The sequence below is a fragment of the Thermobia domestica genome, chromosome 12, assembly GCF_964235325.1.
Source record: "Thermobia domestica chromosome 12, izTheDome1.hap1.1, whole genome shotgun sequence".
In the NCBI taxonomy this organism is placed as follows: domain Eukaryota; kingdom Metazoa; phylum Arthropoda; class Insecta; order Zygentoma; family Lepismatidae; genus Thermobia; species Thermobia domestica.
Genome location: NC_137465.1, coordinates 177,357,419 through 177,369,720, shown reverse-complemented (window position 1 = coordinate 177,369,720; position 12,302 = coordinate 177,357,419). Strand labels below are relative to the sequence as shown.

Below are 12,302 nucleotides of genomic sequence, written 5' to 3'. Positions count from 1 at the left end.
TGTATAAAAGCTTTTAAGTGACAAGGTTCTAGTCGCAGTAGCTCAGTGACAAGAAGTATCACTAAACCTGCTTTCTTCTGCCAAGTTACAGGTATATTCAACTATCTCATTGTGTTACTTTGTTATTTAATTTTTTAAAAAAAAGAAAAAAGTTGTTTATGTAATGCAATAGGGTTATTGCAAATAGTTTTAAATACGAAACATATTAATGCTGAAGTCGTAAGGGTCCTCCTTTCTAATTTTAGAGATCTGACAACTCTATTCACAAATATTTGGATACCTATTTTTTCGAAAAAAGTTTACCTTCCCTTAATTTCAAAAGAAGTGGCCTATTTTTTCATATTCGTCTGAATTTTAACAATACATTATTTGCGAAGTATTGGAAAAACGGTCCAACATATTTGCTTTCCTGTAGCGTTATACCTGGCTGATGGTCTGAAGTTGTGGATTTAATTATTCTCCCTTCGCTCCTTTTGTTTCCGCTTTATTTTGTTTCATATTGACACACAATCCTGGAATAGCCTATAATGTACATGTTATTACCTCATTCGAACTAAGATTTTCCAAGGTTTGTTAATTATTTGTATCATATAATTTTTAAGTGTATTTTTAATTTCATAGTTTTAATTTTTAAGTATATCAAGTATATTTTTAATTTCTGTGAAATGAATGATAAATACTAAGGAAATACGAAGTTTAAAAAGAATAAAAATAGTTTAATTTATTGAAAACAATTATTGTGGTAAGTTTTGGTGTATACTAAAGCAATTTTAAACGAACTGGGACAACAATATTTAATTATATGTGTTACACTCATTATGTAAATCCTAACTAGTTTCGATGCCTATTTCAGCAATCTGACATCTTCAATGAACTTGTTTAAATCCATCTTTACATTTTTTTAAAAAAAATACTTGACAAATACAACTGAAAACACTGTTGAAATCCTAGAACTCAAATTATCACAATTAAAGTACTCAAAAACTGTTGCGAATACTGAAGTATTTTCTTGCAGATGTATACATAGATTTAATTCTCCTTGATAGATCAGAGTCATTCACTTCCTAAAAAATTGAAATGAGCAAATATAGGCACGGCGATGGCGTGACGTCATCCGTCCGCCTACCTTTTCAGATTCACTTTTACCTCTGGTTTAATGATAATTTAATGTTAATTGTGGTTCCTTACTAAAGATGATAGTGTTACTGAAGTGATGTGAATTGTGTTTTAGGAAAAGTAGTTAACATTAAATTAACTTAAGTCCTGATTTAATTTTGCACCTCAAAATATTATTGTGTAATATTGTGTAACAAAATTATTTTGGATTATAAGTTAATAGCTTCTAATGAGCTATTAGATTTATTGCAGAAAGAATAACCAATAAAATTTATTTCTATTTTAAATTATTTTATATTTTGTTTTGTTATCTGTTTATTAGTGAGGTACTTTAAAGAATTTTTGTGTATAATCTGTTAAAAATAGTTAATTTAGGAAGTTGAATAATATCTGATTTTACTCAATGATCTGATAGGATACACACTAAATCATTGTTATAAAAGGGAAAGGTTTCAGTTTATATATAAAGCAAACAAGTACTTATTTCAGATCAAGCACAATTTAATTTAATAACTAAGAAACATAAACAGCTACAGACAGTTGTTACTATTTATCTTCAGGATAGTGAAATATTTTAACAAGCTTTAGTGGACAACCCACATGAAGCATACTACCATTAAAATTTACTGTTAAATGTAAATAATCTTTGTTAATAATTGGTTCTATAGTCCAGGAATATTACCGGTAATTTAATTCTTCAAGGAACATAAAATTCTTTTAAGAATCGTACTGAAGGTGATAAGCAGGTCGATGAACATCTATGGTGAAGATTAACAAATTGAGTGTTTTAAGTGAGTACGAACATTATTAATAATGTCTGATTTTGTTATGTGAAAGAATATAATTATCATCTTTGAATTAGATTTTGAATGTCTCTTACAGAAACAAAGTATAGCGTTTCTAAGACATGTCACAAACATTTCATTTTTTAAATCGATTTTTTATATACAGGGTAGACCATTTTTAGAAATTTAATCTTAAAGTTTGGTATGAGGTTGTTTCTCCTTGAAATGTGGTTTGATAAAAAAAACTACAAAAAAAAAAAAAAAGTTGGTTGAAGTGAGAGTAAAGTTTGTTGTAAAACACGCTACAATAGGGACAAGGTTTTGGGAACATATTCTGCTGCAATCTTTTGTTGGGGTCTAACTTTCTTGTTGAAAACATTTAACTGTTACAAACAGGCTGCTGCTTGATTTGGTATTATACGATGGACACAATTGTGCTGTCATTTATTAAAAATGAGGCTATATAGCAAGAACGCACTCCTTATCTCTCCTGAAATAGTGAGACGGCTCAGTTATTTCCAATCGAATCAGCAAGTTAACACAACTCACCTGTACTTCCATACTAAGATCTGATACTTCAGATTCCTTTTCTGACAAGTTCTTTTCTAATTCTCCTTGCAGAACATTTGCCGTGTTGATTCTGGTTCGTAGGTCTGTTACTTCTTTCAATAATTTATCTCGTTCCTTTATAAGGGCTTCTTTGCGTTTTGAAGCTGACGAGCCTCTGAAAACAAAGCAAAATATTCCTAAGATACTTCGCACAAAACACAACACACACACACACTCATATATATATAAAACTCCGAATTTTTATATACAAGGTGGTCCCTGTATATCTTGAAATTAAATTAAATCTTTAAGTTTTACGTCCCAGGAATGTGCCGGCTAGGCTAAAGGAGACGGCGATGATGAGAAATAAGTGAAATGGTGGAATGAAGAAAGTGGGGGGAAATGGGAGAGCCCCGAGAAAAACCCTACACTCGGTGTTTGTCGGGACCACCACAAAATTCACTTGAACCAAGGACCCCATGCACCAGAGATGAACGCTCCTCTACCATCGAGCCACCACGGCCACCTGTCTATCTTGAAACTCACTTGTAATTAACACTGAAATTTTATACGATGCAAATATCGACAGGGTGAAATTGTTTGATATATTTTGCAAAACCACCAGAGTAAAGTAGTATGTTTTTTGAAATGATACTACGCCCGATTATTATATATTTCAAATCTACATGTTAAACCTAATTTATTATTCAATATCACAAAGTAAGGGCGTAACACTATCATAAACCTCGTTCACCCTCACTTTTACCCCATATATATGTATATTTGGTATTTAAGTCGCAACTTTATAACTTTTGTTAAATAAATGTTATTACTCTGCAAATGAAGTTTATGAAGACAATACATAAATTTCCTTCTGTGTTAATCATGATTGAATGTATGTGCATGTACAGTGCCGGATTTACGTATGAGCTAAACAAGCTATAGGTTAGGGCTCCACTCTCTTGGGGGCCCCAAAAATTAAACAAAAAAACTGGATGTATATTTCCAAAATATAAGATAAACAATAAATAAAATAAAATCTGGATATAGAAACAGTTCATCTTGTTGTTTAGGTTTCTATGATGCAAGCAATGGGGACACTTCTGCTAGCCTGCATCTTAAAATATCACTAATGTATTCGTTTCTGTACATAAGGTGCCTAAGTTCATCTGGACACATAAAGGGCTCCATTACCTTCAATAGCTTAGGGTCCCACCAAAGCTAAATCCGACTCTGTGCATGTATATATGTGTATAAACAGTCATTTTATTATTAAGACATAACTGTACTTGAAAGATTTTTCTTTCTTTCTTCAAAGCATCTAATATGTCAGTATATTGTAATTTTGACAATTGTATATGTATTTGGGGAATAATTTCAATTGTATGTAAAACAGGCAAATAAATACTTAAATACAAAAATGTCAAGAATTCAAAATTAGTAAAACGTTAACCTTTTTCCGACTGAATTATATTTTTACCATATTTTGATGTGAAAGTAAATTATAGTAAACTGATGGTGCATTAGACTATATAAAAATACATATTGCTTCTATTGTTGCTCAACAATGCTGAGGGGGAAAAGGGGCTCAGGCGGATAGGCTTTGACATCATAACGCAAACGCACACAGAAGAAACAATATATGAGCAAAGAAAATGGGACTTCAAAGTTCCGACAGTCGGAAAATAGTTTTAATTCTAGTTTCCAGGGAAATTTAAAATCTCAACTTCTTATGTCGGTAAACTACACAAAGGTACAATTAAATAGAAATATAATATGAGTTTGTAATTACCCTTCTTCTTGTTCTTCTTCGAAACCACCTTTCTCCTCAATTATCTTGTGAAGTTTCGCAATTTCACTTCTCAACCCTTCAATTTGATCATGGGCAAGTTGTTCTCTGTAATGAGCAGCGTCTGCCATTCGCCATGCTTCTTCGATTTCCTATGAGAAAAATAACCAGGTTTCGAAACATTGAAGTATCTCTGAACGAATTACGAGTGGCTCTTAGATTGAGATAAAATCTACTAAGAAACAAGAATATAAAAGTTATTGGCTTATTGACAGTAACAGGAATTAACAAGAAAAGCATTTCTATTCATGAAATATAAAAAGAAATATTAATTCTAAAATGAAATTTGTAGTCATCATTTGCAGGCAGCGTCGTTAAAACATATCGAGTACAATCGAAGCGTCCTCCAACAGTGAATACATGATTACGAGGATTGTCAGGAAAATACAGATACATATTTTCACGTTAGAGAAAAAATATGTACCAAAGTTGGCAACACTGACAGTAACTTTGATCCATACAAGAATTTGGAGTGATACTTCAGTGTTGTACTGAGTCTTGTGCGAGGAGAGCATCTTGGAAATGGCAGCAACAATACCGAATCCTGCCAGATATGAAGTGCGCAGCGTGATCAGGGTTTTCCAGGCACAGGGAAAGCGTCCATCGAGAAATAGTACCTGTGTACAGGAATCAACGAATCGGTAAAATGTGGCGAAGTGGTGTCGTGGCTTAGCAGCAAGTGAGACAATCCGTGATCACTTACGACCTTAGCAACTGCATTGAAGCAGAGATCCGTGCGAACAGGCGGATGAGTGTGATGTTTCTTGATATGATTGGGTTAGAATAAAAAAATGTGTGCACGCTGGGTCCCAAAACAGTTGACAGTCGAACACAAAAACAATCGAATGAAATACCCACCGGACTTTTTTCACAGGCTACGCAGAACAGAGAGGTCCATTTCTGGACTCCATTGTGACAGGAAATGACTTGGATGTTCTACCATACGCCTGAATTCAAGCGGCAGTCACTGCAGTGACACCATACTCTTCTTGAAAAGCCAAACAGTTGAGAAATTCCTTGCGCCGCGTCCCTATCGCACTGCTTCTGATATCAATGTGTCATTCATGTATTACTTTCTTTAAACTGTTTAGGAACGCTTGCTGTTGTACTTTCCTTTGTCTGCAGTGAGGTGTCACCCGTATATATCTTCAATAAAATAAACATTGAACTTATGTATTCTGAACTGAACCTCCAAACAACAAATACAGTATCTTGTCATGCAGTAAGTATTTAGATAAATTAAATGAAATATATTCGCAATGCGTGTATATGTACAAATGGCTATCAAAACAATGGAAATATCTGAGGAAAATGCAACTTACCTTATTAATACGACATGGACCAAATAAAATGTCTAATTCGTTGTGGAATGGAGGCATATAAGCCATGAATAGTTTCCAGGGAGGATATTCTACCATTCTTCAAGCAATGCAGCATTCAATTCCGTTAGTGAATGTGGTCTGCTTCGGAGTCTGATCTCCAGAACTGAGCAAAAATGTTCAACAATTTTTAGTCTAGTGATTTGGCAGGCCAGGAATGTTATGAAATTAAACCACAACAGCTCTACCAGTCCAAATAGGAATATCATCAGCTTAGAAAATTGCATCTCAGAAGGGAAGCAAAAACTGGATCACATGATGGATGTGGTTTGCTAAAGAAAATGTGCATATGGTCACTGACAACGTAATTCGTCCTGTGAACGTAATCAGACTTACGATATATTAGGAAATCGTGGTCCATAGCGTCATAAAACCACTACTATGTTTCACTGCAAGGTGGAGACAGAAGGACGGGCTTCTTTGAGCGTCCGCCAAACGTACATCAGCCTGTTGTTCGAAATAACGTGAAGAATGACTCATCGGACCATATTAAGGTTTCTATTCATCGGTAGTGCCTTTGGCATGTTCTGGGTAACATTTTCTTAATGCTAAAGTGTTGGTGGTGGTGATCAATGATTTGGAAATTGCAGCTCGAGAGCAGATGTTTAAGTTATGGAATTAGCATCGAAGTATGATTGCCCAGTAGGCAATTCCAGGCGTTGATTGAGTTCCATTTTCACTTTGGTCACATTCGTTTATATTTCTTGGTGACAATTCTTTCCATTGTTCGGTGAATCCTGTCATTGAGGCTTCTCTTCCACCCACCATTATTCTTCGCCAATGTTGTTTTGACATGAGTTCTCTATAGGTAGTCACCACCTTGGACACTGTTTTTTGCGATACACTGACCTTACCAAGGGATCTTACAGTGCACCAACTAAATGCGTGCGCACAACCTGTTCTCTTTGAACGTCAGAAAGTTCTTTCAGAGAGTCAGTGCGCATCGCTACCGTCTAGGAGCCTCAACACACACCTCCGTTCGAATCCACCTGACATACCACAGACGATCACCAAACACACTACTAACAATAGCCAGATGCTGTAGACCCATCCTCAGCGTTACCACCTCATACACCTTACATGTTGCTATTATTTTAATAACTGCCTATATATCAATATGTTTTATGCTACATAGGGTTGCCATAAGAAACGAGTTCCTACTTAGATAGTTCGGACGACTTGAATTCTATTTGCTGTATGAAGAAAAGAAACTCTTCTTTTCTTTACATTGAGAAACTAGTACCATATACGTATATATATATATATGGAGAGAGAGAGTTCCAGTACCAGTTGTCCTCTTCTTATAAGGAGAAAGGAAGCTTTTATGTAGGTGTGAAATACTGCTTCCTGGGAAAAGGTGCCACGGATACCACGTTAAGCTGTAGGTAATGTCTCATATAGCCTCGTTACTGAAAGGTACGCTAAACAAAATTCAAATCAAATCAAACTATTATTCATTTTCTCTCCCTCTCCTTTATTTTTATTTTTCTCTCCCTGAATTAAACAACTTTTAAAATTATTTATACTTAAATTTATTTTCCTTCTTTTGTTTTCTTGTTTTCTTTTTCTTTCTTTTAAGGATATTTTTTTAAATTTTACATTATTTCTTTTTAAGTACAATAAAATTTTCATATTAATTTCGTTGTTGTTCAACGTTAATAATGTTTTCAATGACAAAGGTCCTGTCTCAGATTTCGGTACAGGATTTTAAACAATTTTTCCCAGGATTTTAATGCTAATTTATATACATTGAGATATGTGACTAATTGATCTCTCCGCCTCCCCACACTAGCACATTATATTTTGATGTCTCGATATTACATTTTGTATTATTTATATTAGATATCATGATTGTAAGACATAAAGTTATATTATATGAAGCTTACCTGTTTGAGTTGTGTGATCGTGGACTGGTCAGATTCTGCTAGTTTGATTGCATTGGCTATCTTCGAGGCATTAGCTGTAATTTGTGCTTGCAGTTGTCGGCATTTCTGGGTAAGGTACATTTCGTTGCGATTGGCTTGAACCAAAGCATCATGAAGTTTTCTGATATCGTTAGCAAATGGAGCCAAACTATCATTATTGTTGACCTCCCTCAGAAGCTAAAAAAAAGTACGTTTAAATAGAAACACAATTACTCACATAATTCGGCATGTATAACTAATCATGGAAATAATAGTTTTTTAAATCATACTTTTGCAAGATAATATTACACAAAATCTAATATTGATAATATTTTTTATATAGATTTGAATGTAATAAGTAATAACATAAAATGTATGTAGGTTTCTGATACGAGAATAATAATAATTACATATTTAGGTTTCTTCTGACTGGAGTTGTACGAGACGTGACGAACCTTTGGTTGGCAAAAATACACCGGTACCGCAAATTTTTGCATAAAAATTCATGTTATCAATTATGTGCAAATTCTCATTGCTTATCATTAATTAACCTAAAATACACCTGTTGCAGAAATTTTACAACAACAGTGTTGCCACTTCTCGCAGCGCTCCCATCATTGTTGGAAACACTTCCCGAACGCAGTTTTTGTAATGGTGAGCAACCGTGCCGTTGCATTTCGCATTATGTCTTCTCTTGATTCAAATATGGTCCCTTTTAGTGGTATTTTCATCTTGGGAAATAACCAAAAGTTACACGAAGCCATGTCGGGTGAGTAGGGAACCTGACGACACACAGGAATATTGTGTTTGGTGATGAAAGCCTGAATCAAAGTTTGCAGACACTCTCCTCATAGCCAAATTGTCGTTCAAAATTGAATGTACCGATCCAATTGAATGATTTCCGCTCGGGTATCGCCAAGCTCTTGGCAAAATTTGATGCAATATGCACCCAATCAAAGTTTTTATGTCATTTTACAAAAAAAAAAAAAAAAAAAAAAACTGAAATCCGACGACCACTCACTACACGTCTTCACTCATTGGCCGAGGATCAGCGATGACGCTTCCTGCGGGCGAGAGGAAATTCACGACTGCGCGTGAGTGTCTCCTCTACTGAAGAAAATCTCCCGCGATTCGTTGGTTTACGCGGGGAAAAATAAGGTTCGACACTTTTTGAACACACCTCGTATATAGTTAAAATACTTTTAATCCCAACACCTTTTGGCCTCCCTCGTAGTTATATGCTTAGCGTATGCGTTTTCGACGTAGGAGACCCAGATTCGCTTTCCTGCGGTGCGGGAATTCATGTTATTCAGAGCCCACATTAAGCTGTAGGTCCAAGTCTCATAGCCTCGCTGCTAAAAGGAATGCTAAACCCCAGTCCAACTCCACCCAATCCAATCCCCTTTTAATTTTCAGGGTTCCAAATATAATGTACAATATTTGTAATAATTTAATCTTCCGTATTAAATCAACAATAATTGCAAACATTGCATCTTAACAATCTTTCAGTTGCGTAATTGTCTACAATAAAAAATTGGTTGCTTAGCTCCTACTCTTTGTATTAAAATTCTTTTGCTGACTCACTATTACTTGATTTTCGCTTTTCCCATTATAAGATCTAGGATACTCAACTCGAATAGCAAGCCTCAATAACCTACATTCTAGTGTCGATTTCGTGAAATTGTTCTATTAAATTACCTGTTGGATCTTTCTAACCAGACGATATTACGTTGAAGCAAACAGAGTGGCAAATGGATCTACACTTTAGAACAAAACATCCATTGAACCCCTATGTTAAATCCATTTATTTTTTTATTGCAGTGTATGGTGTGGTTTGGTTTTGCCATATCATCATCATCATGGTAAGTGGTATATGTAAATAGCCAGTTCTATAGAAAATCATGATAAGGAGTGCGATTTAAGTTAAGGTTACTGGCAAAAAGCATGCATAAAACGAAAACCACTCGTTCGATCTCAATGAAACTTTCACCCTTTGCTTGTCATAGTATCTCACGAGTGTATGCTAAGTGTGAGCGCGTAAACATAAACGGGAAGTGAATGACAGCCGAACAGGGCAAGGCTGTCCGCGAGGGGCTTATCCAATTCTACGAGAACCAGTGGACATGTGATTTTACGGCTGCTTTAAACCATTTTAAGTGTGAATATCCATATAGTACAGTGCATAGAATGTTGAAAAATTATGTGGAGACTGGTGAAGCATCACGAAAGAAAAAATCTGGTTGCTCAATTTCAAAATGTACACAAAAAGTGAAAAGTTCGATTAGACGAGAACTCTTGAAGAACCCTAACTTGTCAAACGCTTATTTAGGACGAAAATATCAAATTTCTGAATTCAGTGTAAGGAAGATCAAGAAAGAATTCGGATTCCAGGTTAAAACATGTAAAGTGCACTATTTTATACAGACGAACAGAAGAAGCGCGCTAAGATCAACTTCTGCAAACTCTCCGACAAGAAGTTCGCTAACAAGATTGTGATCATGGATGATGAAACCTACTATTACCAAAACTTAGCGCTCGCACCTGTTTCCAATATGTATCGTACATTGGTAAACATCAAGTTAATCCTAGCAAGTTCGTGAAACCTAAAAACAGGTATACGGAAAAGATTTTGATCTGGCAAGCGATCGCGGCAAACGGTAAAGTTTCGTCTGCTCTTGTTCGAAGTGGGACAATCAATGGTAACCAGTATTCGAGTCGAGTTTTGCCCTGCCACATATATAGTAGAACCGACCGTGAAGTTTCTGAAATAAGCCACAAAAAAGTTCCTGCAGAATATCCTTTTGACAACTTTTTTAAAAGAAAAGGTAACAATTAATTTCATTAATTCATGCTTATTTAAAGATTATCAATTAAAACTTAACTCTCGTAAATTTTAATTGATAAATTAAAAAAATAACAAAATCTTTACCTGATTAACTTTATCGTTAATTTTAAATAGACTAATTACATACTTGTTTTAACCAATTTTAACCCTCGAGGTTAAATATTATTATAATTATTTTAAAGTTGATACTTACCTCTTGAAATTCCTTTTCTACTTTTACCATTGCCGACTCTTGATCTGCAGTGCCGGAGCTCGGGCGATCCTGATCAGAAAGAAAATAAGTTATTATTATAAATAGATATTAACATTGCCATTAATGAATTTACACTTTAGAATTTTTTTTAAAAAAAGAAGAAAACCAAACAGAGCTCTATAATTAATTGAAAACTTATCGAATTAAGGGTTGCAATAGTTAAGCAGCAGTGGCATACCAAAGAGGGGTTCGTGAGGGTTACATCAGTTCCTTTTTTTTTTTTTTTTTTAATAGATAATACTGAAATGGAAAGTTTTCTTAAATGTGGAACTGCAACAATTTCGGTGTGTAAAGGCGTGTTAATTTACTTGTATGACGATATATCACCATCAAATGTTAAGAAGATGAAAATGCAGAGATGGCGCAAAGCCAATGCGAAGGATGTGACCTCGTGGGACGCCGGAGAAAGTCAACGTCGATTAGGAGACAAGCGCTAAACCGGCGCTCAGCACTCGCATCTTTGTACTTGAAAAAAATAATGTTTTATTAAATATTTTATTTTTAATTACTTTTATTGCAAATAATGTAGACTTACAATAAAGTATTAATTACTATTCGCGTAATAATTTCAGTAAAATAACAATATATCATCCCCATTTCACTATGCTAAGTATGAGTACGTAAAGTCAGCTCAGCTTGATTAGCCCAATCGAGTCAACGACAACGATACGACCATCCACCTTCAACTACTTCGCAAAACAGTTGGCTCGCCCGACTTATCCGTCAACCTTGCCTTTCGAAACATCCTAGTTATGACATGACTCACTCACTGTGCCATTTTATGTTGATGTGCCCTGTCCTCTTGGTGTTTTAGTGGCGGTTACATTATTCTGTATTCCTGTCCTAACTATTATATATCTCCTTATATTTCTATAATAGTTTAATTCTTTGGCATTTTAATTAGATAGCCATTTTGTACTGTCTACAGAAAAATCAGCAGCACACAGAGAAAATCGAATGTACTTACAAGGAAAATTTGTAGATTCCGGCTACAAGTGGCATTCCTGGCGCTGCTCCTACCGCGGCAGACGAACTGCAATCTGTGTTGTCTTGTGATGCAATTTTCTGTACTGCATTGGAGCCAGGTTAGTTTAGATCAGTGGTTCCCTGTCTTCTTTACTGACGACACACTTGTTTGATTAATAATGTGAACCTATAAGCAGTGGCAAAGCGTACTATGAAGCTCTCAGGTCGGGCCTACTCAGTTTTCTACCTATATTTTCTTTATCTTTGGTTTCTTGTAAAATGCTTCAATGCTTCAATGCTTCAACTTTTCGTTTTTTCGGTAACAAAATACTTGGTAGGTTGGAAATACTTGGAGTCCCTTCTGTCTGACTAGACAGGTCAGGGCCGGCGCGAAGGGGGTCAAGCCGTGTCAGCGCCCAGGGCGGCAAGTCTAATGGGCGGCAAAATTTGAAAAAGAAAAGAATACTATCAAAATATAATGCTTCGTAATAGGCCCACAAGTGGAAACATAAAACCATATTCACCTGAGAATGTAATTGAACTTACTTCACTCACATTCAGGAAATTACTTACTCAGGAAATTCACAGCATTCCCCCTCATTTTCAATTATCGAACTACCAGCCACAGGTATCTCGTTTAATATTTCCCTTGCAGC

General features: G+C 35.3%; 1 protein-coding gene across 1 annotated transcript in view; it reads right to left on the bottom strand.

Annotated features, from left to right (window-relative positions):
• The window catches only part of LOC145666858 (cilia- and flagella-associated protein 58-like), a 68,372-nt gene extending 57,645 nt beyond the window's left edge, over nt 1–10,727 (bottom strand). The window contains exons 1-4 of the mRNA XM_081734438.1: nt 10,621–10,727; nt 7,565–7,780; nt 4,243–4,391; nt 2,451–2,625 (exon numbers count right to left, since the gene is read on the bottom strand). Of these exons, the coding sequence (XP_081590564.1) occupies nt 2,451–2,625; nt 4,243–4,391; nt 7,565–7,780; nt 10,621–10,650 (570 nt within the window). The 5' untranslated portion in view covers nt 10,651–10,727. The remainder of the gene's footprint in view (nt 1–2,450; nt 2,626–4,242; nt 4,392–7,564; nt 7,781–10,620) is intronic.
• Between the last annotated feature and the right edge of the window lie 1,575 nt (nt 10,728–12,302).